We start from the raw sequence: 27,383 nt of genomic DNA on the forward strand, positions 1-27,383 counted from the left end.
TTCATAGAATACAAATGAAAATAGAAATAAATGATTTCTTAAGCTTAGATGAATATGGATGATGGGTCATACAATAACCGCATATTATAGTATGAAATAATAACCAGTTATGTAATCTGGGATATTGATTTTCTTACAGTTTTTTTTTTCTGTTGCTATGGCACTATTCACACAAGTATGTGGTAATATTACCACATCACACAACAAAAAATACAGCAGATCATCAAAAAATAACTTTTACACAACTGTAAGTATTCCTGACATTGACTGAGTACAACAAAAACATGTAGAAAGACATGTTTCACATGGAAATACATTATGTTCATACAAAGTACATGCATAACTTTGGATAAGATTTTCTTCTGTATTTTTAAAATACCTTTTACTTTCATTCATTGCTCATTGCTCATGCTCATTGGTCCTAATTGATGGTTTCCGAATCATTTACTTAATAAACATGTATGCATTGTTGTTTATATTGCCTGATATGTTCAGATTTAAAACTTTAGAATCACCACCCTAAGGCGAGAGATTTTTATGTGGACTCAGTGGGATTTAAACCAACAACCTTAGTGCAAGTAGCTTAGTGCTTTAACAAACAGAGCCACAAAGGACCACTGCAACAATTACAGTATGTACAATACAATACTGTAAAATACACTACATGATTATCATCCATAATTATTGTTGTAGTATTTGTTACATTTGATTAGACAAAACCTATATGTTGCAATACTGTAAAATACAGTAAAGGTTTGTTTCTTGCATCAGTGATTGTAGAGGATGTCGTCATTGATCACAACTTGATCACATATAGGATAGATATTACGGAAATGATAGATTCTGTAAATGTGGGGTAAGTGTATTGCCTAATGTGAAAACTGTGTCATCTGTCTTTTACAGTACAGTAGCATACTACTTTCAGCACTCCTAAGGCGATTTGAAACATGTATCTTGAATTGTTTGTTATTGGATTCACTGGTAGTTAAAATAACTAAGCTGAAAAGATACCATTATGTGTGTTTTGGTGATTATACCATTTGTTCTCATGACATTTCACAAGAAACTTATATTTTGAATTTTGTGTGGTGAGAGATGTTTACAATATTCTGAATTTTACTGTGGACAGGTGACAAATTGGACCCTTTTATTTATTACTAATGCTATAGAAGTTATGTAAATGTAATGAATTTTTACCTGACTCTGATTTATAAGCTAAAATCTTGTTGAAAACTCCTGATATCTGACAAAACAGCAAGACAATCAGAACAAGAACTACCTATAAAGGAACTCCCTTGATTACATCCTGAATACAACATGATATAAAATGTAACGAGTGAAGGACAAAATCAAATGTGGCAGGTGAATCCTTTTTAGAAAAGTTGCCATCATGTATGTTCAGTTCCAAACCTTTTAAACAAATAAGAAAAATAAACGCATTGTTGAAATTGCAATTAGAGCACAGAAACGTGCCAACAAGTCTACAGGGAGGACAATGTTCATAGTAATGGTAAATACTAAAGCTGAGTCAAGTACACAATGGCTGCAGAGGAAAAGTCAGACGCTGAGCCATCTGTGACAAAGACCTCAATGCTGCTTTAGTAGAAAAGCCATCAGATTGGAGTCCCATGGGGATAAAAATGAGACTCTCTGTTCCTCTGTAAATCCTGTGATTGTACTGTTGGCACACTCTGGTACTGTTTAAACACAACCAGAGTCATGTACTTCACTCCTCTGCTCCTTTCTGTCTCTAATCCAGCAGTTTCTCCTCTTTTTCATATTTTCTCTCACTCAAAACATCTAATAAGCTATTTTCATTACTTTCTTTCTTACTTTGTTACTTTCTTTCTCACTCTCTGTCCCAGTCTCCAACTGTCTGCAGTAAGTGAAAAGAGGTATCCTGCTGTTAAGTGAACTGAATTGCTGAGATCCACCTTTTGTTGTTTGTTTCAGTACAATAGACCAAAATGTTCAAAATTCTCTGTTTGTTTGTCTATGTCTGTGTGCAAGTGCGCACAGCTCAGGTTTCACTCCTTACATTTACATGAGTATGGTAGTTTTGCGAGAAGAGATTGATGTGACGGGAAAGCATGAGTCATACTTTGAAGTCAAACAGACATGACGCGGCGGTTACAAGAGCAGAGAGGACAAAGGATGTTATTTCCTTGTTAAACCATTTTATCATGCTCCTTTTGAAGAGTAGCTTTTAGTGGAGATGTGGAAGTAAACAACAATTTGGCTAGCTGTCCATTTTTCACAATATTTGGTGCCCACATTAACAAACTACATCATGGGCTGGCCGCCTGTTAGCATAATGAGGTGCACTTGTGCCCAATTATCCTCTCAATATCTGCTTCTGCTTCAGTAGCTGATGGTAAATGGACCTCCGGACTGAATTATCGAGTCACACGTCTGGGGATAAAGATGCTACCTGTGAGTCAGATGCAAATAGACAACTGCACCTTTACTATTTACTGTCGGTGCATGGGAGTCCAGCAATGCTTTATTTTACTCAAACTCTACAGGGATGCATGTCAAAAATAATGAAATGTTTGAAATTGAGTTACCAGACTTTTTGTGCACAGTTTAGAGTACAGATGTACGTTCTATAAGAAAAGATTAGTTGTCAATGTGATTTTGCCTCTGTGGTATTTGTATGGGCATTGTATCTTTGCGTCCATTGAGATACAATAAGGGACAGAATAAGAACAAGAATAACATTCCAAAAAGACTGATTCAACTCAGTAGAGCTGCACCATTTCAATTCACAGAAATTGACTCAAAGCTCAAAACAGTCCCCGCCCCCTCCTCCAAACCAAGCAAAACACCTAAGAGAAGCATACAAATAAATTATAAAAACAATGTGTGTGTGTGTGTCACCTGTCAAGGTTGAGTTTGTGGGCCAGCATCCTCCAGTCATTGCCTCTGGTCTGTGGTGCATCTAGACTGCCACACAGCTTCTGTCTGATGGATAAAGGAATGCGGAAGGCATTGGGCCCCACTAAGGTTGTGATATTACTGGCTGGGTCCATCAGGGATGTGTCTATGCACTGGAGCTCCTGGAAAGTGAGACAGAAACCGGTCAATTCTTGGTTTAATTTAAAATGTTTAATCAACAGAGAAATTAGGTGTCTACATATTTTCTACAGTGGAGACACAAAATAACAGGGATGGAGCTATGAACACTATACCAAAAAGCCTTAAAAGTAACATGGATCATGCATCCTTGTGGCAACATTGGTAAAGTTAAAGCCATCATATTTCGACTTCAAATATGTCACAATCTCGGTCCTTCTGACAAAGATTCTGCTCGTCTCTCTGCTCCTTGCCTTCAGTGTGACCAATTAAATATAAGTCATTAATACAAGAGTGAACCAAACACAAAACTAAGCTTCCAATCACACTCTCTCTCTCTCCTTTCATTGTCGATCTCTTTCTAAACCTTCATCCCATTAATCTGCCACTCCTGGGCTGAAAGGAGGCAGCGGTCTAATGAATGTGTCTTGGCAGAGGGAAACAACAACTGCCACTGTTGATGTGAATGATTATTATTTACTGCATCTACTTAGCTCCAATTTACAGCAGAAAGCTTTCTGCTGCTAGAGATTGAATGACTGATGCAAAGGGGCATCACTGTTTGTCTGTTGAAATAATAAATGCTTTAAATCTGCTTTACTTTTCATTTTTAAACATGCAGGACACTGCTGGGTTGGTGGATTGTCTACAGCATTTTATTTAACACATGCACATGGAGACTTGCTGAAATTTTCTTTAGCTTTTCCGCCTCCTAATCGCCATGCTTGCTAAACATCCCATGTGATCATAGTAATTATTTTGTAAGACTAGGTATGGCTTATTAAAAATGGATTACAACTGATCAACATAACAAAATATTTAGGCTGTTTGTTTTGTTTTTATTTGTCAGAAGGCATAATGAAGTAAGTAGAGAATCACATTAGGAAGTGCAGGAGAAATGCGAGATGGGACATTATGCTTTCTTTCACTGTGTGATTTTTCCAGCTCTCACATTTTAATAACTGCAAGAGAGAAGACACACCGGCAAATCATCACAATTTATTTCAGTGAATCCACACTTAAAAGGCAAAAAACGCAGTCCCCATGTGTGTCTTTCTGCAGAGTCGAGCCCCCACTACTGCCAAAAGGTTTAATGCAGCAAACAGTACCAGCATGAACACTGTGGCCTATTTGTATTGTTGTTGATCCGACCCCTTTAGTACCCCCTTCACAGAGCCAGTCTTGCCCAGTTAGTGCGGTTCATTTGTGCTGATGTGAAAGCTGTCAATCAAACTCTGGTGCGGACCAAACTACCGCAGGGATACCGCAGACTATAGAACCAACCACAGGATTTTACTATAGCAGATATGTGATTTTAGCAATATTTCAAAAGCTAAACTACTAATAAATCCATCTGCTGATCTGTTCAGGAAGCGATCTAAATAAATGAAAATGAAAAAATGAGCTGTATGTAGCTGTATGTGTCCCTGTAGCCTATATATTTATACAAATCATTTGGTAACCAACACGTGTGTCAGCAACTATGTATTTTTAGCTGACTGATAGGTAAAAAGCTAAATATGCTGTGATCCCAAAGTAATAAGCCCCAGATCATTACTGTACAAGATGCCTCCTCTTCATCCTGTCTTTACATCATTATTCACAACATGCGGTACTAATAATGAGTTATTTCTTTGTGAGCTCTTTGTGACAACAAAAAACATAAATATACACATCAGAAGGATTAAAGTGCTGCATACGTTTGTGTTTATGTAATAAAAATGAATATCAGACAAATATATTGTAATCAGATTTTTTAACCTCTCAAATATTGATATCAATATCGGCCTATAAAAATCTAGTATTAGTCGGGCTGCAGTGCATAACCCTTGACAGGATGACATAAAAGTGGTGACAGGATGGCTGAGACAAGTGAAAAATGAGAAAGTAAGCAGTGGTTCTCATTTTGCTCAGTGACCAATGCTGGAGGAGTAAATAAAATCTGTGTAACCACACCTGCGGCTGCAAAATAATAAAAAACATATATCCTCTTTGTAAACGTACCTGCTTAAACAAGGGTTAAAAAATTCTCAAGTGCAACGCTATCATCTATGAACACCATGGGAGAATTCAAAGCAGCGACAAGAACTGTCTGACCTTCGACCAAAACTGTTCGCACACACACATACACACGCAGAGACACACACAGTGAGTGACTTTGTGGTTACATGGACTAGCAAAATCAAAGACGAGTTATTCCACTCATGTTATGTGACCTCTAGCCCCAGTATGAATGATTGAACAGAGTCACAGAACCATAGCAGGAACCCTGACTGTCTGACAGACTGAGAAAAACTTAGTGACTTTAGGACCTTTAGTACGGGAATGTAGGAGTTAGTAGAAGGACTCCCCCCCGGCCCCAGTGTGTGTGACTGTGTTTATCACTTTTTAGTGTTTTTTTAAATCTCTCAGTATCCTGCCCTTGTCCAGTGTGAGTGAAAGTTGTCTTCTGCCGTTTTCTTGCACATACATATGTCTGTTTTGCTGCATGCGTGTGGATTTCTACTAACTTACCTCCTCCAGTGTGTTGCTGAGCTGAAAGATCTGTCCTTCTCCTTCCACCTGCCGCACACACAGTTTGCAGCTGATCTCTGTGGTGGCTGAGCTCAGTCTCTCCAGGGTGAAGGTACAATGAAGAGTTCTCTGACTGCCACTCCAGACCTGGTAGAACGGGATCTCCTAGAAAAAGCACAAATAATAATTGACAGCAAATTTTGACTCATTAGACAGGTAACCTGATAAGTCAAAGTATTTTCGAACTGTGGCTATGACGTTGATAGAATGAATGGCTGCACCCCGTAAAAAATGGAATTTGTCGCTAATCTTTAACCCTTGTGGATACTTAAGGTGAATAATAATAATAATAATATATATAATAATAATTTACTCTGGACCAAAGCACAAAACATACAAAATGTACCTTGACACAAAGCCTTACAATAGTACATCCTTATTTGACTAAATATAAGTGGTACTATATCATTATACAAAATATTCTACACCACCTAAAATGTCTTTACATGTATGTGGGTGTGTATATCCCTCTCACCTGATACTTTGCGAGGAGTTTGCTCTTCCAGTGTGTGTGTGGCACGTCGTGTATCGACAGTCTCAGGTTGTGTGTGCTGTCTTTAAAGTTCAGAGTCTTTGGCTCATCCAGAAGCTTCCCTCCCATTTGGGTCTCCATCTGAAGAACCTCCTGCACAAAAAACAACAAAAGAAAAAACTACTTTGCTTCTATGTTGCTCACTGAACCATTTGTTTTTCATGCAGACTGTAGAAAGCCTTAGATTTATCTAGCTTAATTACTCCAGACAGTGCTGTCTTGGATGTTGCCTTGAAGTTGACGGCACCATGAAATAGCTGAAACACGAGAATGTTTTCATTAAGATCTCATCACAAACCTCTGTAGCTATATTCCTTGGATTTAAGCAAAGCTTGGCTCTGCTAACTGCACTGAACATTAAGATACTCCATAAAAACCTTGATTAATAATGCACCACCACTCAAAATACTGCTGTTGTGAGATGTGGAAATGAAGCATATCTCTAATGTCAAACAGTACAATTAAATTACTTCTATTGACTTTAGAAGATGACCTCAATCATCATATTACTTTTGAAAATACACAAATTGAATTCTGATTATTTAAAATTTTTCCCATTACCCCTTCTCTTTTTGCTAGCATGTTAAGACAACAACCACTACATTTCCTTGTGCACACTATTTATAGTTTTAAGGATACTGGAACTACTACCTCCCTCAAAACAGATTCAAAGTGTGGTGCACTGAACGTGAATTTTTGTTTTAATTTAGTATCTTGGATTTCCATTTGATGTCTCTGTCCATTTTGTAAGGCAAAGGAGGCAGCACATTTTACTTTGCTATGCTGCAGTTAATAATAATACATTGCACACACAGTCCTGTGGGGATTTTTGCTCATCCTTTGCAAATTGACTTTTGTATATCAACTAAGCCCACACCGAGAGAGTACTAAGAAAGTATCTGTGCCCTACAAACACACCGGAATGCAAAATGGTAAACACACATATTGATAACATCAACGTATTTACAGGCTCTTGAACTGTTGCCTACAGATCCACTTAAATGAACAAATTATTACACACACACACAAACCCTCAGTTATTTCTGATGGAAGAATAAGTTATCAGTACGACTTCTGATGCCTCCTACAACCCTTTCAAAATAATCAATTCATCCTTCCCATCATCTTCCCACGCGCCAGCTCTATTGTAGATTTACAGCAGAGACTTCCCCCCTTTGAAACGCAAAGAGATCACTTATACTACACAAAGTCTCCACCATTAAAAAGTCCACCTCTGAACTTTGTTTTCGAGCTACAATTGCTTGTTTGAAATGGAAAAATGGAAAAAAAAGAGTGTGCGCTGATGTTTGTGTGAGCGTGCGCATGGCTGTGTGCCACCCTGACACTTGACTTATCATTGCATGCATAAATTACCAATGTTAATCTCCCGTATCAGATGGTCCCTCCAGTGCTTTGAATTTGTTTAAATTCCAAAGCATCGTTATTTTGACATTGTTTGACCCTGTTTTGTTTACCGCTCCACAGAAAGAAATAGAGGTGAAAAAAAAACTTTAAAACTATTTATGACTCTAGACAATCATTTCTCTTTAAGCTATAATACATTTTATTTCAAATGCTAATTACCATGGAACAGTTTAAGCATGGGAAGGTCCAAGAGAGAACAAAAGAAGAACTAAAGAACACAACAGAGCAGTAGGCCTAAAATGTCACACACCTCTTCTCTACCTGCGCTGATATTCAATACGAGCTTGGCAACTGTGCATACTGTAGATACATACTATATGTCTATACTATGTATGCATGTGTGCACATACAGTCATCATCAACACTTTACCTTGAGTGCATCCTGTGTGTCATCCAGACAATAGACCCTGATGTGATAGTCCAAAGTTGTGCAGGAGACGGGTCCAAAAACAGCCAGTTTGAGCCTCTTGGCGGCTGCCTTACAGACTGACTGGCCCACCAGGCAGTAAGTCCCCAGTGTCTCTGTTAGGATGTGACATGCCTCCGAGTCCATCTGCACATAGCAGGGGGTAGTGAAGTTTTCCTCTCCCACTACAACCACATCCTGTAGGAATCATACACACACACACACAAAGTCACATTTTTAGACTTTCAGTGTCACGCTGGGTCTTTGATGGGGGGCTGTGAGCTTTTACTCATTTCACCTGAAGAGAGATCTAGAGCTTTATTTAAGGCCAACTACCTTCAAAAATGGGTCTTTATTTTTAATCACTGCTGTAATATAAGTATGTTATTATTTAAGTACTCTGCCTGTCTTTTGATCTACTCCTGTTTGCAGTGATAATTTGCTGTTGTCAAAATCTGTTTCACAACTCCATTCAGGGGTTCAGGGGCATAATTCCTTGCTATTATAAGAAGGCTTTTGCAGGACATGCTGGCTTTAATCAACACTAATAAGAAAAAAATGTTTTGTGGAATCAGTCTTAAAAAAAGTTTCTGACAACAGCATTTCTGTTTAAACAACATGCTATGATCAACATGGTGATGACTATGAAATAACTATGTTCCTGTGCTGATAGAGAAACTGTGGAGATGTATTGTGAATTTACAAAGTGACCCCCGGTCTAGCTGATTTTGTTTGTTTCCCCCTTTATTTGGGAACAGCCTTTATTTGTTTGTACAGGCTGCTTTTAGTGAGACCTGGGCATTATTTGAATACCGGCTTTATCTGAGAATGTACGGGCATTAAGCCACAGTTTGTGTGTTAACATAACACAACTGATGCATTTGGAGCCATTTCCACTAATGCAAACAACCCCCGAGTAAGCAGGTTGTGGCTTCTAACTGATTCCTCTGTTGCTATAAACAGGTATTTTTCAATGCGATGCCTGTACTGACAGAACTGTGCTACCTATAGAGAAAGCATTGTTAAGCAACAGAAAGCCCAACTGTAAATGTTGAGTTTGAATCATTTTGGCTTGTAGATCTTTTTAATAAGCGTGTGTGACTCTTCTTGTTAGCCTGCTAATTCATCTTAGAAAAAAAGTTATTTTTGATTCACCACAGTGTGGATTCCTTTGTTCATGTTGAGATTGACTGAATTGAAATGTAAATGCATGTCTGGTTGTACATATGACTTCTGAAAGTAAATCAAGGTGTCCATTAGGACAATAATAACACTTGTTTGGCGGTGCCGTCTGTGAAGTGTGTCCAATCCCGCTGTGATTATCTGCTGGCTGTTGCTCATATAATTTCTATAGCTCTCTGTCACAGCCTGAGTTATTGTAAATCCATATGGCTCTTTGGGCTGAATGAGGACGCACAGGCTCACTGTGTTTTCTTTAAATATACAAGTACTGAATCTTAGTCATGCATGTATTGCGTGTAATTGCTTGTGTACGTCTGTGGATGCAAACGTGCTGTGGCACGGATCTGTTCTACACGAACACATGTGATACAAATATTGAGCTCTGAATCACAGTTCACGTGGAGTTGTGTTTCCTGCAGATGAGCAAGCCAAATCAATACGAAGAGGTAGGAAAGCAATATGGTATGAATCTGTTATTACTGGTAATCACAACCGTGGCTGCTCCCCCCTGATGTGAGGGGAATTCAATTACCTTCCTCTCCCTGTTTTGTGGAAAACTTTCTGATGGGAAATGGATGTTTTACTGCAATAAGAGAAAAACAAATCGACTTCCTGATGAAATTCCACTTTTCATTTTTGTCGTCTTTACCCACTCTGCACCCAAGCCCTTCTGTCTCTCTCTTCTCTCTCTCTCTCTCTCTCTCTCTCTCTCCCTTCACTCACTCTCACACTCACTCTCTCTCTCACACACACACACACACACACACACACACAGAATCTTATGCATGGCTAATTGTGCAGAGACATTGTGTTGAGCTGTGATAAGCAACAGAAGACAGCATACGGGGGCCTTGTAGACACAGTGATGCTGCAAGACAGCCTTATCACCCACACCCACACACAAGGACACACACACACACACACACACACACACACACACACACACAGAAACAGACATACACACGTACGTACGCAGTCACATACACACACACACACACACACACACACACACACACACACACACACACACACATACACACACACACAAAACAGATTGCTGAGGTAGAGGCTTCACGCTGAGAAACACGGGAGGAGGGAGAGAGAAGGGCAGAAAAAAAGGAGGGACAGAAACATAAGAAGAAAGATGAGAGAAGAGGAAGACGGCAGGAGCATAACAAATTGCTTTTGATAGGAGTCTTCAACCCCCTGCTTGTCTACTAGCCTGTAGGCACTTTATGTTTACCAAATTTTCTCTTATTTTCTTTCATTTCCTCTCCCTCCCTCACTCACTGCATGTGTAAAATGCATAATATATGCTATTCTTCTGGGGCTAAGACGATAATGTATGTGCGCACGCATGTTCTTAAAACGCACAGGCTTCTGCACTGGTACATTTTCATTTACAAGGCTATTCCTGGTATATGCCTTGTTATATCGTTTCAAAGTTTTCTCCCATACAAAGTATATATAATTTAAGATCTGTTGCTGGACTGTCTTACTCTCAGCCCATCGTCCTGGAATGAACTGCTAAGCTTAAGGTTGGCATACCAATCATTTTAGCTGCATTCAAAAAAAGAATATCAGACATTCTAACCGGCATAGGCACTTGTTTTTAAATTCCTGACCAATTGTAGTTAGATAGTCTCTTCATTTACTCTCATTTATTCCATTTTATTTGTGATATACAGGACTCCCTTGTAAAAGAGCCTGTGTCTCAATAGGACTTTCCTGTTAAAATAAAGGTTACATTATATGCCAACTTCTTCATGTTTGGATTATTTAGCTATAGTACGAGTACATTTTTGTGCATCTAGATGTATCTTTAAATGCAATGCAAGCAATTTACACAGTACACACAAACACCGAAGATGCAGTGTTGAACATTCACCTCCCACTCTCCCATGGCCAGTTGGTTCTTTAGCTGTATGAGCCAGTCTTCCTGGACGTTGTCAGCGCAGTGGTGGATGGTGAGGATCACTGGTCTGGTCAGCAGGGCTCCTGGAGGTCCACAACTCACCACTGGGCTCAGCACTGTCTGGATGTCCTCTACCGGGGGTCTGGAAAAGACAGATAACACTGAGATGAAATGATTCTTCAGAAAGGAACGACAGGATGGCTGCAGTGTGAGCCACCAGTTACTGTGAGCAACAACTTCAGCAAGCGGTATTGATTTCAGTTCTGGTGTGTGTTATTTGTTTTAATGTTCATGTATGGAAAAATGCAGCTGGCATAATAGAGAAGCCAGGTGGACAGTTATGATAGAGGTAAGATAGACTGGCTTAGAGTAGATGAGAAAAGCAGAGAAAAAAACAGATCAGAGCAGCACAAATTCAATCAGAGGATGATTAGTGGAGTCAGCAGGGCTTCAGTTGGGCCTCAGCTGAAATCAGTTGCTCACGGGCAGAAAATAAATGACTAGGCTAGGCTTTCCTGCTTTTTACAATAAAGTCAAGTATTGGAACGAACCTGAAGCACTTGATAATAAATGTATGTTACAGTTAAGCAACAGAATACTACATGCTCTTCTAATGTAAATAAATGTGAGATTATACAAAATGAACCCCATCAGAATTGATTAGTCTTCTTTCATTAGGAAATTGAAACGTAAAAATTACATCCTTAATAGTTAAATATGAAAATACATATGTAAATGTCTGTGCTCTCCTGTGTAATCTATTATCCAGTCATCAATTTCCCTCATGTTGCTGAAGTCATTTATTAACTCGGAAAAGCCCATATGGATAGAGGAGATGGATCTTAATTTTAACAGTGGTTTTGTTTTTTGTTGTTCAGCCCACCTCGTGTCAGGGGGGCACTAATCCTTAGCAGTATTATCGATTCAGCTGCTGGAGCTCATTATTGACTCATAAAAGGGTTCACGTGGGTAGGAGAAGCTAACAGATAAAAACAGTATGACTCAAACTGTAACAGCACCCCTTGACTTTCCTAATGCAGGGGTCGCTCCTTAATGAACTGCAGTGTTATTGATTTATAATGTCTTTTATCATACAAATAGAGAAAATAGTTGTTTTATGTTGTGTATTTGGGAAAACGGACACTCAAGGGTTAGGTCTTAATGAGCTAAACCACATGATTATGGCTCGTGTTGCTGAGAGTCAACGCAGCTATGTGATTTTTGCTAGCCAGCTATTGACTGAGATGAAGACAGAGCACAGAGAAGAGGTTTGAGTCTTGAAAAAAACAAAGCACACTGCAGGGGACCTTATTATTATTGACTGCTATTCATTAGGGAGAAGCTAGAATGGATGCATGGGACAGAATACATGAATCAATCTGTAACAACAACTGTCACACACATCACTTAAGTCTTGTGATACCAGCCAAGCAGATATTTTTATTTTCCCTGTTTTTGAGAAAAATTTCCCTGCCACCCCCATTACAATGAATGCGGAAAGGATTTAGTTTGTAGTCCTGCACACAGCATTAAAAATATTTAGAAGACACTAGATAAACAAATTGATGCAACTTTTATTGGAACCACTCTCTTCCAAAGAAATAGCCTCTATGAAACCTGTTGATAGCATGTTATGCAAATTTTCCAGTGTAAACAGGACACTGCTTCTTAATAGAGACATTTAAATTACAAACAAAACCTATTCACCTTCACTGTATTGGCGTGAAGGCAGAAATCTCAGACACAGATATCTGAAAACCAGATAAAAACAAAACTGTCCGCATGACTAAATACCACTATAGGTACGTGACAAAATGTCTGGCTCTAGGGAAGAATTTTAAATTCACCACTAGCTGTCGGGATAAATGGCTTAGTCGTGTTTGTGGGAAAAATGTGTCCAACATAACTTTAAAAGGACATTATTCTGCAGCAAGGCAGAGCAAATCATCAGGACACATACAGACTCTGTTGAATAAAAATATCTCCTTCTCTCTTAAATGTCAGCGTAAAAAAACCCCAATATATTGTGAAACCGCTTTCCATTTGCACGCACATGTAGATACCTGTGTGAATGCAGGCTTTTGAGTTTTGCCTTACTGTAGGTATTTTGCTATGCCAAGTCACTTTCAAACAGAGTGCTGATAATGTCCCAAAAATTTGCATCAAGGAAATTTGTACACAACAGCTGGAATATGGAATGTTTTCCCCATTGTCTCTCATGTCCCACAGACAGCTTTACCTCACCCATGCACAGGGTTTGGGAGTAAAGGATTATAGCACATGTAACAGGATTACAGTGATTCCAAAAATAACCACTAATCTGTTAGTTACTGTGGAAACAGTGGTCTCTTTGCATATGCTGTCAAAAGCTTGATGTTTGTTTTTTCGATCTAGAACATGGCATGAAGTAAAAATAAAATAAAATAAATAAAAGTCTGTTGGTCGCAATTAAATCAACATTAGTTTCACATATCTTAGAATAATGGGTGTTAGGAGCTCTACATTTGGATAACAGCCCTGATTTGACAATCTGTAAAACACTGATTAAATATGTAAATTGTTACTGTAATAATGTGGATTACTGTAAAGATTATAATATTAAGTAGGTAATAGTGTGTAAAATATTCCCTTATAATCTCCTCAACTCTGTTACTTAGCAATTTTAATTCTGCCACTAATATAGGAAATCTGTGGTATTAACTGACCTCCGCTGAATGAATCAGCAAAAGAAGGTGTGCATAGAGACACTACACACTATAAATAATAATGATTCATTCCTTGCTTTTCTTCCTAAGACCATGTCACATTGTGAACGACTCCCCACGCAACCAAACAAACAGGTCTGAGGAGCCGCTGCCCAGGAGAAAGACGGAGAAGTACAGACAAGAAAAACAAACTAAGAAATGAAAAGAACATAAAGGGAGCTGCAGAGATGAAGAGAACATGGGGACAACAGGACACAAAGCCACAGAGGGAAAACTGAGGGAAAGAGAGAGACTAAACTTACCTCAAGCTGTCCTTCCTGTGCACAGTCACATACATCTCATACACCCTACCCTGAGGAACCGCACCCGCTGGAACCAACAAACTCACGCCTGCAGGAAGGAGGACAGGGGAAGCATTATGGATGGAGGCAGAAATAATGAGATTCATCACCGGATTTATTAATTTTACCATGCACAACTGAATTATTGAATGTGCAACCCATTATCACTTTATCATTATGATTAATTATTGAATTATAATTTTTTAAAGGCAACCCATGTAAAACTTTCTCTTCAATATATAATCAAGTGAATGGTGCTGGAGTGTTTTATAGCTTCTGGGAGCTGCTTCCTATCAGCAGGTTACATTATTCATTGTTTTTGCCTGCCCACTGTTTTTAAATCCAAACACATGTCTACTGAAAGTTTTTATCTTTTACAACTAGGCAACCGGAGAACAACCCAAGGCTGTTTATGTCGACTGTGCAGCAGTGGCTCGATGCATTTGATTATGTAGATTTCTATAATACTTTTTTATCAGTATCAACTTTGATGACATTCTTACCATTTATAGCAGTTAATGTAAAGTTCTTTGATTTTTTTGTAAATCACACGAGAGGCCCTTTATGTTCAAGGTATGTAGGTGTAATCAGACAGGAACCCAGAAAGCAATCGTATACCACCTCTAAAATTCACTTTGTGTCCTGTCAGAATATATGGTATAAAATATCAAAACAATCACTGCTGGTCACTGCTTTATCATGAGACATTAACCAGATGTATGATTAACTGTTAAGCGTGTGTAGAAAGTTTACCAGAGTTGGGTACAATGAGGTGTCCTCCCTGGTTGTTGAAGGATCCGTGAGCGGTACAGGAAGGGTCTCGTGTTCGGGCCAAGCTCTGGTTGCGAAGATTTATGGTATCGCTGTTATCCAACAGGGACTGAGTTACCTAGGAATCAAAAGACAAAAGTCAGAATGATAATAATAAGAAATAAAGAATCACAGGGCATAACACAACTCATGCTGTTTCAGACAGAACTGGGTATGATGCTGTTCAACTGCACGTCTGGGGGCATTAAATGGTAAATAAAACCTACTGATGAATCAATGTCTGGTTTGGCTGAGCAATACGGTTATCGACGCATTCCCATTGGAAGTCACACCTTTTATTTTACGTTAATGCTACTGCACCTTTATGACATAAGCAGAATTTGAATGAATGCATGACAATCATAGCAGGAATGTGAAAAATCCTAGGGACTGTTATAAAAAATGACCTGTAATGGTGCAATATGGAAGATTGACAACTCTAGTTTTCTTATCAGAGTTGAGAGAACTGATCATAGTTATTGCTTTGGAGGCAGAAAGATGTGAACTTAATGCCTATGCAGAAGGACGAACTTCCTGCGAAAGAGCTGATGTCAAGTACTGTCAAATGATTTATTCCAATGAAACCAAAAGTTCATGGAGGTCCAGAGAAGTTTGACTGTGCAAGTCCAGTCTCTGGTTGTATAGGTCATTGCAGTTGTATTTTTGCCTGGCTGATTAGGGCAAGTGTTGACAGATGAATCTGTTCCACTAAAATTTGATCAAGATGGTTTAATTTTGTTTTTTATGTTCTTTATGTTTTTTATGTTTTTGATGGTTTAATTTTGTTTTTTATGTTAATAAAATGCTACAGGGGAGAGTTGCATCTGCCTGGGACAGCTGCGAAAGGGCTGAGCCGGCAGTCTGTGAGAAGAGGGCGGATTTACAGTAGACCCGTAAAACCACCTTAGGGTGAAAGTGGTAAAATATGACCTGCTTTGCATTTCCATGTCGAAATGTCCACTGTTAGATGCAAAATACAAACTTAACATTCAGCAGTTTACTCCTGCCTCACACAAAGCTGACAAGAACTTGCCACAGAGTGTTAAGGACAGACACCGAAGTAAGAACAAAATTTAGCGAAGTGAGGTCAGTCATTTGACAGAGCGGAGGTCAAAAGGCCACAACTAAAAAAAACACCCATAACAACAGATAAAATCATCAAAAAGATGTCACTGATCTGTAGACCTCAAAGACAGCAAGTTCAGCTCTCGTACTGGCTCAGGACAGGTGCCGTGATGAAACTGAGAGGCTTCATCTGTATTTGTGACAACCGACTGGTATGCATGCCATGTAGCTGACGCAGAGGGGGGAACTGGGGCACGGAGCTGCATGTATACTAATGGTGTTTGGACTTGTATTTATGCTGCCGTGTTCCAGTACTTCTCCTTATGCTTCTGCAGTGCAACCTCACTTCAGGAGGAAATATTTCAAAAATCCTATCCTATATTTTACATCATCATAGACATGGATGAAAAGATACTGGCATTAGATTGAGTGATACATCCATCACATTACCTTAGGAGACAGTTTGGATGTGAAGTCTCCTCCAAGGTCATCCTGTGGTGTGACAAGGCCAGACGAGTTGTAGACTTTGATCTTCAAGTTGGGTAGAGGGTCCAGGAGAGGAGAGTTGGTCATTGGGATTTTATCTGAAACGTCGTGTAGGGCATAAACCGGACCACGATACATGGCAGCCGCATTTGTCAAGTCAGGAGGCGCTGTCAGTAGATCAGCTACAGGGAAAAAGTGAAAGGGGGGTGGGGGGGGGGAGAGAAAATGAATGAGTGAAGATGACAAGAGACAAAAATGCTAGATTGTTCAGCTAACAGTGAAAGTCAGTGAAAATGGTGTCTGAGACTGAGAGGGAAAATGTACGGTCAAGCTGGACACTTGGTATGGGACGAATGTGGGGAACTTGTGGCTCAGTGAGCAGGAATAAGCGGAGTAAGACGAGAGCAGGCAAGGCTGCTGATAAGGTATCAGTGTCTCGTATGATACATTGCAGTACACAGGGGCATGACCCGGATCAAGGACTAGTCATGGCTGCTACTCAGGGAGAGGGAAAGGGAGGGAGGGAGAGAGAGAGAGAGAGAGAGAGTGTGTGTGTGTGTGTGTGTGTGTGTGTAGATTTTGAAGGTAATGCTTAAACTTTATGTACAAAAAATTATTTGTTGATATTTAAATCTGTACATTATTAAAACATACTCACTGATTTCAAATTAGTAACAATAATGTTACAATTCTATCCTGTAGTGGGACAACGGTGTGGATTTGTGCATTTTATATTAAATAAATTTGGAGCTACTCCAAATTCCTCTTTTCCTCTCCCAGAGAGGAGCAGGGGGGTTAAAGATCCACTTTAACAGACTGCTGGAAAACTGGCACCTTTTTGATCTACGAAGCTGATAACGCGGTGCCTGACTGTTAAACTGACAAAGGGACATTAACCAGCGATTAGCATTTCCCTGAACAGCCTATCAGAATCTCCTTGGATGGGGCAGGAAATACTAAACTAAGCTTTCCTCATGTAACCTGAGCGCCCCCAAGTGGACGAAATAAGTATTACATACCATCGTCGGAAATGCCGTTAATGTATAATTGTCACCTACTTATCCTGACCAATAATGTGACAATTGTTTTCCTGTTACCAAATGCTTAACTTAGAACGGTACAACTGTTTGACCATTGAGGTTTGATTGTGGAAGATATTTGATTATAATACGCGCAAATAGATTTCTTTTCTTTTAGACATTAAAGCTTAGAAAGGCAGTCCCTCGGGAAACCTGAAACGCCCTCTGGGGAACCACGCCCCAGACAACAAAAGCGCGACACACGACGTCGCTCTCTCTCTGCTCTGCTCTTCCCCTCGTGCCCTGGTCTTCCACTCTGCTCTCTGGACGCTTCGGCACGCGTCCGGCGTGCCTCTCCAGGCAACGCCCTAAGAGTTCGACCAGCGCAACAGGCCTTTGTTTGCTTGAAGCTACACGTGCGAAGTTCCGCGACATTGATTTGTCCCTCGTTTAACAGCAACTTTATTTTGTTTTCTTTCTTTCTTTTGTTTTGTTAAAGTTATCAGTCCGTTAAGTTACACTGGACTAATTCAGGAACGACCAAGTTCCCTTTTAAGCTTGTTCGTCGATGCCAACTTCACCGAGGTCAGACCAAGCCACGTGGTCTCACCAGCAGCAACGAAGGAAACCTGAAAACAGCCGAATTGCCAGACGGAGGACGGCGTTTTCTTCAGACACGGAGAACCCCGGAGAATCCCTAGCAAAAAGCCAGGATCGGGCAGCTAGCGTGGGACCCGTGCAACAGGCCAAAGCAGGCCGTCAACAAGCAGTAAGACCTAACAAACATTCTGTGATCACAGATGTCCCGTAATGTTAATATTTCCTTTTAACTCCTAAACTCATAGCTTACTTTCATTAGTTCTCCTCTGCCGTATGAGTCAAATGCTTCCCACAATCGAACCTCCATTTCTCATTGTTCAGCCATTGTTTATTGCCCTGATGTATTTAACCACCCTTTTATATCGCTTTAGTTAGTCAATAAATTCACTGTAATCAAGAACTGTGTGTGTTGCCTATTTCCACGTCCCTGCCAAGAGAATTGACCCTTTAGATATGAGACTGACTGACTGATTTAAGATAATTTAGCAATTATAAACTAACTGATCACTAGTAATAATTGTATAATTATTAAAAGCTACATAGAGGTCCGGAGACTCTAGGATTATAACAACTCCGGTGGTGCCCTTTTAACGAGAGCTTTTATGGATTTTTGATATTTTCTGAATATTAAAATTCATAACTGGGTATTAATTCTCATAAATTTATTAAAATTCATAGCTAATTTAGCCATGCTACAATCCTATTGTTATTATTGTTATTATAATCATTACGATTATTATCATTAACACTACTATAAATATCTGTACCATTTTTCATTCAGTCTATAGCAACATCACCTTTACTTTCTGTACCTCTGTGTGTATATTGTGTAGGCTGCCTCCCTCCCCTCTCTCCCTCCTTCCATCCCTCTTCCTCTTTCTCTGTTCCTCTCTTGCCCTCTCTCTCTCTCTCTCTTTCCTTCACCCCCAACCGGTCGAGGCAGATGGCCGCCCACCACATGGTTCTGCTCGAGGTTTCTGCCTCTTAAAAGGAAGTTTTTCCTTGCCTCTGTCGCCTAGTGCTTGCTCTTGGTGGGAACTGTTGGGTTTCTGTAAATATCATCATAGAGTACGGTCTAGACCTGCTCTTTTATGAAAAGCGCTTTGAGATAACTGTTGTTGTGATTTGGCGCTATATAGATAAAGCTGAATTGAATTCAAAACCTGACCTTACTGTATAACAACAAAACATTAAAGTTCCATGCTGTCCTTTAGACTCTTCTGTGTCACAATACAAATCTCCCCAACAATATGTTTATAAGAAAGAAAGAAAGAAAGAAAGAAAGAAATAAAATAGTCGTAGGTGCAGGATATAACATATATAGATGCTATGACACCTGCTATAAGTACAAGGGCTATAGTACTGATCTCAGTAAGGCTGCGGTATAGAAAGGTTACAAAATCTCCCTAGCATCTATCAAAAAGGAGTGGCTTTTTCCTGAGGTTACATATGTATAAGAGATCCAGTTTCAACTTTGCACCTAGGACAGTGTTCTGGGTTGACACTCCTTATCTTATGAAGGCGTTCTGGTGTATAATAAACTACTTGATCTCGCTTCAGTTATGTGGGATTGGTCAATGTTTCCATGCTGGAGGGTGTTCTAGCTTTTGGGTCCAAGTCCAAGTAGCTTTGGATTGAGCGGCCATATAGTTCAACTGAAAATATGGTTAAGTTAAGCCGTCCCTGTTTAGTGGGATGACAAAGAGTTTTAAGCTTTACCATTCCACAGAAATCTAGAAACTTTGTGGAAGATTTGTGGAACTGGTGTGAAATTTGGGTAGGACAGTCATTTTGATGCTGGTTACTAGTCCAATTAGGGATAGAGGTAGGGACTTCAGCCTTTCCAAATCCGCTTCTACTTTTTTGAGCAGGGGGCCATAGTTCAGAGGGAAAACTATATCTAATTGGTTGGGTATCTGCACACCCACATAACAAATCTTATTGGGTTCCCATCAAAATCAGATGTCAGCTCTTGGTAATTGTTGGGCGGCATTATTAAGTGGATAATATAACACTTTTATTTATGTTTATTTTGTAGCCAGAGACGGATCCGTATTGTTCTTATAAATCACTGAGGGCTGGGAGTGGTGAAGCTGCGGCTCAATTGCCAAAGAGATGAGGAGAGGGACAAGAGACAGCCTTGGTGAGTAGCTCGTGACAAGGGGAAAAGAGATAATACACAGGCATTTGTCTGAATCATTGCTGATGGGTTGAGATAAAGAATCCGGATCATTTGTATTAAGTTTGGACCAAAGTTCATTTTTCTCAAGAAGGAGAAAGGAAAGGCCACTGCAGACGGTCAAATGCCTTTTCAGCGTTTAGTGAAAGGGGCAATTACAGGGGTGTTAATGTCTTTTGCACAGTGAATTATATATTGAAATCTATGTATGTAATTGGAGGAAAAGGGATTTTTAATTAAGCCAGCCTGGTCCTTATTTATAAGACAAGGAAACACATTTTCGAATCTGGTCGCAATAACCTTGGGTATCTTGTATTTTGATGATAGAAGGGAAATGGGTCTATAGGATCAGCACAATTTTGCTTCCTTGCCTGGCTTCGGCAAGACTATGACCAGGGCCTGTTCTAATGTTTGGGCAGCTGGTTAATCTCAATTGCATGCCTAAGCATGTCCATCAGTGGTGTAATAAGATCAGCTGCAAAGGTTTTGTAAAAGTCTACTGGGAAACCATCAGGCCCTGGAGATTTTCCACCCGGGAGATTCTCTATTGCATTCAGAACTTCCTGATGGGTAAGCTTTGCCTCCAGACTGTCCTGCAATCCCCCATCCAACCCCGGCACTACGATTCCCCCCCAGAAAGTTATCAATCTTCCAACTATCTACACCCTGTGAGGAGTATAACTCTACATAGAAGTCACTAAAGGCCTCAATGATTAGTTTAAGTTTGTGGATTTTAGTGTCACTTTCCCTATTTACCATGGCAATGGCAATGTCAAATGTCAAATGTCAGTTACTTGGAACTCATCCCATCATACTGTATGTATTGTGACACAGTCTTTTAACCCTCATCATCCATATATTACGGTGTATATCATGATGAAAATTGATGTAGTTTATTTAGAACAGAACAAGCCTCACAATATAATAATATAATAATGTGTAATTGTCCAACAAACCTTAAAATCAGTAGACAAACCAATCCCTAATTTTTGATTATATTATTAAAAGCAAGACTTTGCACAGCATCTGTCTAAAGTTCGCTAATGTTCACCACCACATGCTACTGGTCATACCAGATCAAATGAGGCTGTAATAGCAAAACATTTGTAAGCTTTAAACAAAGTTATGCACTGGCCCACATTATCAAATAAATAATGCTGATGCTATGAATGGAATCACCAATGGAAACAAAATAAAACCCTCCTCAACACTGGGTCAGATGTGATTTGAGGCTACTAAGTGGATTCTACCAGTTACATTGTTTGGGGGGGGTCTGATGTTTTACACTGTTCTTTCTCAAGTTCTCAAAGTGGTGGAACCTTGACCCTGTTTTTCAAGTAAACACTCCAGTGCCCCACTTACATACACACACATCCAAGGCCTGTCAAAAATAAAAATGCATCTGCAATGCACGACCCATTTCTATGTTCACATGCAAACATGTGTCTTGCTTACTAATAACATGTAGACTTTACATGCTCATACACGCACACACGCAACATACAGCATACGGGAAGAGGAGGAATGATCTCAATGGTGATGGATAGGTAAGTCTCTCTGAAATTACCTTCTGTGCTCATCATGGAAAGGTTAGTGTAAGCCAGGGGGCTACTACAGGAACATGGTGATTTCCAAAATGCTGTAAGTAAGGCATGCTACTCCGTGTGCATATAATATTATAAGTATTTCTCACAGTATGTTCATTTTAGTTAGACAATGCAACTACCTCCTTCTACCTTTAGCAATCACTCCATTCTTTCAACACTCCTAACCTTGAGGAATTGCAGTAGTGGGTTTAATGAGGTCTTCTGTAGAACAAATATTTATCTTATACAAGAAGTTCTCAATAACACACATTTTTGTAATCTAGAAGCTAAAAACCTTTTGCAGTGAAATTATTAGTAATAACCTCAGTTTTAAGTAATTGGAAAGATACTGTGCTACTGTAATAATAATGCATCTGACAATATCAACAACGGAAAAGCTCAGTCACTCATTTAGCATGCTTTGTTGAGCTATCTTGCCACAACTCTTTTTCAGTTTAACGCAACTCTAAGGGCAGAAAAACACAAGTGTACTTCTATATAAACAGAAAATCATTCCATCAGAAAATCCAACAAGCATCCAAGATGTAATTGGAATTGGGATCACAGGAGGGCCAGTTACCGACTGAGAACAATTCCAGATTTGTTCACACCAGGCTCGATTCTTTTGGGCGTAGAGCCTGAAATCCTGTCGTTCCCTCCACGAGCCCATTAATTCTAATTTTAAAAACCTTCATCATCACCCCCCACCACTACTAACATACCCAAGTGCACACACACACACACACACACACACACACACACGCGCGCACACACACACACACACGCACACACACACACACACACACACACACACACACACCTGTCACCTATCACTCTCTTCTTCTCTCTATCACCAGGCTGTTTACCCTTAAAGCCAGCGGGTATTCATCCCAAATCATCCCTGCTGAAATTTAATTAACAACTAACGGAATCCACAGAGCAAAAGTGAGAGAGAGTAAAAGAGAGAGAAGGAGGCCGGGGGGGTAGGGGAGAGAGAGAGAGTCAGAGAGAGAGAAATGCAGGGACATAATTCTTCATTAATAGTAATCGGAGATGGTCCCTCAACGCAGAGTGACAAGCATTCTAATGCTTCACTGATAAAATGTCACCCAGTCTTAGCTCATGCAAAGGCATTTACCCTTGTACACACACACGGACACACAAATGCACGCATGCGTGCACACACACAATTATTTTTGCTTGCTGTTTGCAATTTGCATTGCATCCTTTCTGACCTCACTTTCCTCTTGTTTTTTTTAGTATATACTGTGATTTGAATTTTAAATTTGTCCACTCACAACTGACCACATAACCACGTGCAGTCAACAATTTAAGTATCCTGTATTTCAAGATAGCAGAGTATAATGTATTTAGTGTACTATAGTTTGTAGATGACACTGATTTACACAAAATCTGTGTTGGACTCATTGACCAAATGGAGACTATTGAATACTATTAGGTGTGATGAGTGCCAGTATGAGCACTGGTTGTGTCATCCACTGTTTTAAGCCACCTAATGTGCGTGTATGTCTGTTTGCGTATGTGCTTACTACGTGGATGCATTTCTGAACATGTTTGCAAAGTTTTTTGAATTTCTTAGAGATTTTAAGCCATGTGTTGTCATCTATTTGGCAAATAAAGATTCTTAAAGAAAAATAAATACAAGTTCATGGCATCTGTGGACTTATAGTGGATTCATCCACATTCCCTGTCCAATCTTGGCATTTCCAGTAAGCTATCAAATGCATGCACACAGGTGCACAAATGTGTGTAGCTGTGTGCTTCTTGTTGTCTTATCCATTTCGCAAAGACAGAGGGGAATAAATGACAACACAGACAGAAGAGAGTGAAAGGTGGCTCCACTTCCACAGGAAGACAAGCACAGGGAGGAAGAGTCCGGTGTGGTAGGAGTCACTGTGACGGGAGAGACAGAGACACTGTGAGAGAAAGACACACACACACACACACACACACACACACGGAGATGGAGAGAGGAGGATGCTGATAAACAGGAAATGTGATTGACCTGAATGTGCAGATGGGAAGAGAGAGAAAGAAAGAGTGAGACAGAGAAGGAGAATGACAGAGAGAGACTCCTTGATGGAAGAGAGTGGTCTCTGGTAGAGACAGAGATGAATCCAGACCAGCAAAGATTGACAGCTGGAGGCCGAGGAGAGAAACAAAATGATACTAGCATCAAAGCCCAAGAGTAGGTACAGTTATTTCCAAAGTGGCATGGTCCCTTCTGTTATCCATCTACCTACTTATCATTGTGCACATTATGTAATGCCCAAATTGAAGAAAACATAAAATTTGCAGTCCTCTCTTTGAGAGTGCACACAAAAGATACTTGCTGTCAAGTTCCCTGACCCTCCTCCATATCCCTCATAGAGCATCTAGGTGGCAATAAAGGCTGAAGCGAAAGACAAACTCTCTATCGCACTGCCATATTCCATGGTAACACATAATTTAAAAAGAGAAAGAGTGAAAAGTCTTTACATATAGTGGACTTTCTTTACTATAATTGGATTCCTTTTTTTAATGCTTGTACTGTTTTGAGTATGTTCTGAAATCTGCATTCCTAAGTATTGTGTTCAGGTATGTTTAAGAAGATGCCACTGAACCATGGAAACAAGTAAATAGCATATTTTGCTTATTTCATTCAACAGTCACAGAGTTTGTAACATTTTGCCTTTAACTATTTACCTTTCAACACAAGCAATTTTACATTTATGATTTAACAAAGCTACTTAACACCCACTAAAAAAACTCCAGTAGTTTAACTACACAACTGGCAGTAATGATATACCCATGTACTCCAGGAGACTGATATCACTGTTAGGTGTGATTACAGGTGCAACAGGTTTGAAACTATCAACCAGACAGGTCAGTGAAACACTGCTTTTCAGCCTGCTAGTCTTTAAATCAAGTATGAGGGCAGCTACTTGAGTAGGATATTGTAGCATTGTTTCCACCCTGTATCAAATGTAATTTTCTCCTGTCCTTACCTGATCTGGCTGTTTTGATATTAACAGACTGGAAGCCTCCATTTAACGCTGAGGTGTCAATGATGTCCGAATCAAAATCACGGTGTGTCTTGCGGTAGACAAAGAGCGCCACGATGACAGAGATGACCAGGCACATAATCACTGCGATGACAATGCCCACGTACAGCGCCACATCATCTGTACTCGGCGCAGCTAGAGGGGACACAAAGAGGAAGAGAGACACAATTATAGACAGGCAGATACTGTAAAGCATGAAGCAAGAGCAAAGTACTCTCAAAAGATCTGCTTAAGAGGAAATGTATATCAGAAAGAAAAGCAGCAACAAACAGCTGCAACAATGATAAATCTTATGGAACAGCAGGGCAGTGGCAGACAATAAAGCAACATTTCATTATGTAAGATGATATGACATGTGTAGCAGGCTTCAAATTAAATTGATAATGGCGCTCTGTCATTCTTCATTTGTGTTCAACAATTTCACTTTTACCTTAGACCACCTATCAGACCCAAAGGACAATCTCTATAGGCTCCTTTTCAAATGAAACTTTCAAATAGCCCTCCAGCTTGTGTAATATGATAATTTGCCTCGACAGAGGTAGAGAGAGAGAGACAGAGACACCTTTCATAAAAAAAAAAATAACGGCACCAACTCTTAAAACTTAATAAGGCTGTTAATTATTTTACAAGGGTCCTAACATCCTACCTCAATCTGGCTGAGATTTTAATGGTGTTTCACTGAGAACAATGGTGGAATTGTCATTCATGATCCATATCTTAAAGCAGACGAAAGGACTAGGGAAATTTTAACTGATGGGGGATGTGGATGGTAAAAGGTATGCTCCACACTTAAGGATGAAACAGAGAAGAAAATTAGGATAGGATGAGTGGAGAGAATTCAAGAGCAGAGGGAGGAATGATGAGTAAGTAACAGGAGGGAAAGCCAATAAGTGGGGAGGAATATAGGAAAGAGGACATGCAAGCAAATGAGGAGTGAATAGGAAAGCATAGAGAGGAAAGAGGAGATAGATTGGCGGATAAGATGAGAGGAGAGCAGAGGGGGAAGAGGGGTGAAATAAAGAGAATAAAACAAGCATATAAAGAGAATAATGAAGCAGGGAAGATGAGAGGAACAAGTAGGGCGCAATATATCAGGAAAGGAGAGGAGAGAGGTGATAACAGCAAAGAAGAGGAGAACAGGGTAAAAGGGGAGGATATGCACTTGTACTTCAATGTAGCAAAACAAACAAGCCTACATATTTAACATGAAAGCATCTGTGAAACTTTGTTGAGGAGTCTCACACTTGAAGCACTCCCCATATAATCATGTCCTCTGTAGCTAGTAGGAGGGGATTTGTCTGCAGCTATTACGAAGAAGACAGAAAAGTATAGGAATGCTCCTTTTAATCCGCCCTAAAAGTTGAGAGGCAGATAACAGGCTTTTAGCTACAAACAGCCTGAGTCATTTGCTAAAGGATTTGCTGTTGTCGCATCAGAACAAGTTCAGAAAGCATGAACTTGATTAGGCATGAAAGAATTCTTTGATGAGGCACACAAACGCTCACATATGCCTAAGCATGATACACACATCCACGCATTCGCATAAGAGGGGTCACTCCCAATGGTGTTAGTTACTCATTTACCACTTGAGGGAGCTATGAACCACTTCTAGTGTCTCTAGTGAGCTGAGCATCTGAGGGCAAAGCATGTCCTTCATAATTAAGTCTGCCTGCAATGAACCAAATGTCCCTTAACAGTTTGTCCAAGAAACAGAAAAATGATGCTTATCGCCAATCCCTTCCGACATGGGATTATAACTATATAACTATAACTATTACAACTATAACTACTTTAACCAATGTCTTAAACATGTGCACATTAAACACACAAGAGTGTAATATGTTTCATCACAAATTTGCAATATATAAGAATTCATTTAACACTGACAAAATGACTAATCGATTAATAGAGAGAATTTCTAACAGCAATAGTCAATTCCTAAACTAAACTGTTACAATGTCTTAACCTCCACAAGTGTTGTATTTCCTGCCAATTGTTGATCTCTAGTTGAAAATGCCATGCCCAGTGTGTCGCATAAAGCGGATTGTGGCGGAGTAAAATCAAAACATTGATATAATTCATGTTTACAACCCCTGATCTGTGTTTAAGATTTTGCGCTCTTTTTACAAAAAATGAATGACACTGTGGGGGTTTGTTATGGCACCTCAAATCGCCTCCAAATATCTGTTCATCATATTTAGCTCAAACTTGGAGACCACCTTGAAATCTCCAAAGTTTAACCCCTATGGGTTTTGTCATATGTAGTTAACAATTTCCTCTTGATGATGTTAAAGAGATTGCCGTGAAATCTCTAATGCCCCAACGCAACTGCTGCACAAAGTTGCCCTGTTATCAAGGTCCTTGCACTTGCCAAGGGGGAATAGAATTGGATAATCCTCTTAAGTACCCACACCCTGA

At 39.7% G+C, this 27,383-nt stretch overlaps 1 protein-coding gene across 2 annotated transcripts in view; it reads right to left on the bottom strand.

Annotated features, from left to right (window-relative positions):
• The window catches only part of LOC123959657 (netrin receptor UNC5C-like), a 187,276-nt gene that overhangs the window by 2,467 nt on the left and 157,426 nt on the right, over positions 1-27,383 (bottom strand). For both annotated transcript variants that reach the window (XM_046033836.1, XM_046033835.1), the window contains 9 exons: positions 24,909-25,100; positions 16,481-16,698; positions 14,909-15,044; positions 14,117-14,204; positions 11,083-11,251; positions 7,977-8,210; positions 6,125-6,274; positions 5,590-5,754; positions 2,881-3,059 (listed from right to left, as the gene is read on the bottom strand). In XM_046033836.1, the coding sequence (XP_045889792.1) occupies positions 2,881-3,059; positions 5,590-5,754; positions 6,125-6,274; positions 7,977-8,210; positions 11,083-11,251; positions 14,117-14,204; positions 14,909-15,044; positions 16,481-16,698; positions 24,909-25,100 (1,531 nt within the window). The remainder of the gene's footprint in view (positions 1-2,880; positions 3,060-5,589; positions 5,755-6,124; positions 6,275-7,976; positions 8,211-11,082; positions 11,252-14,116; positions 14,205-14,908; positions 15,045-16,480; positions 16,699-24,908; positions 25,101-27,383) is intronic.

The sequence above is a fragment of the Micropterus dolomieu genome, linkage group LG21, assembly GCF_021292245.1.
Source record: "Micropterus dolomieu isolate WLL.071019.BEF.003 ecotype Adirondacks linkage group LG21, ASM2129224v1, whole genome shotgun sequence".
NCBI lineage: Eukaryota > Metazoa > Chordata > Actinopteri > Centrarchiformes > Centrarchidae > Micropterus > Micropterus dolomieu.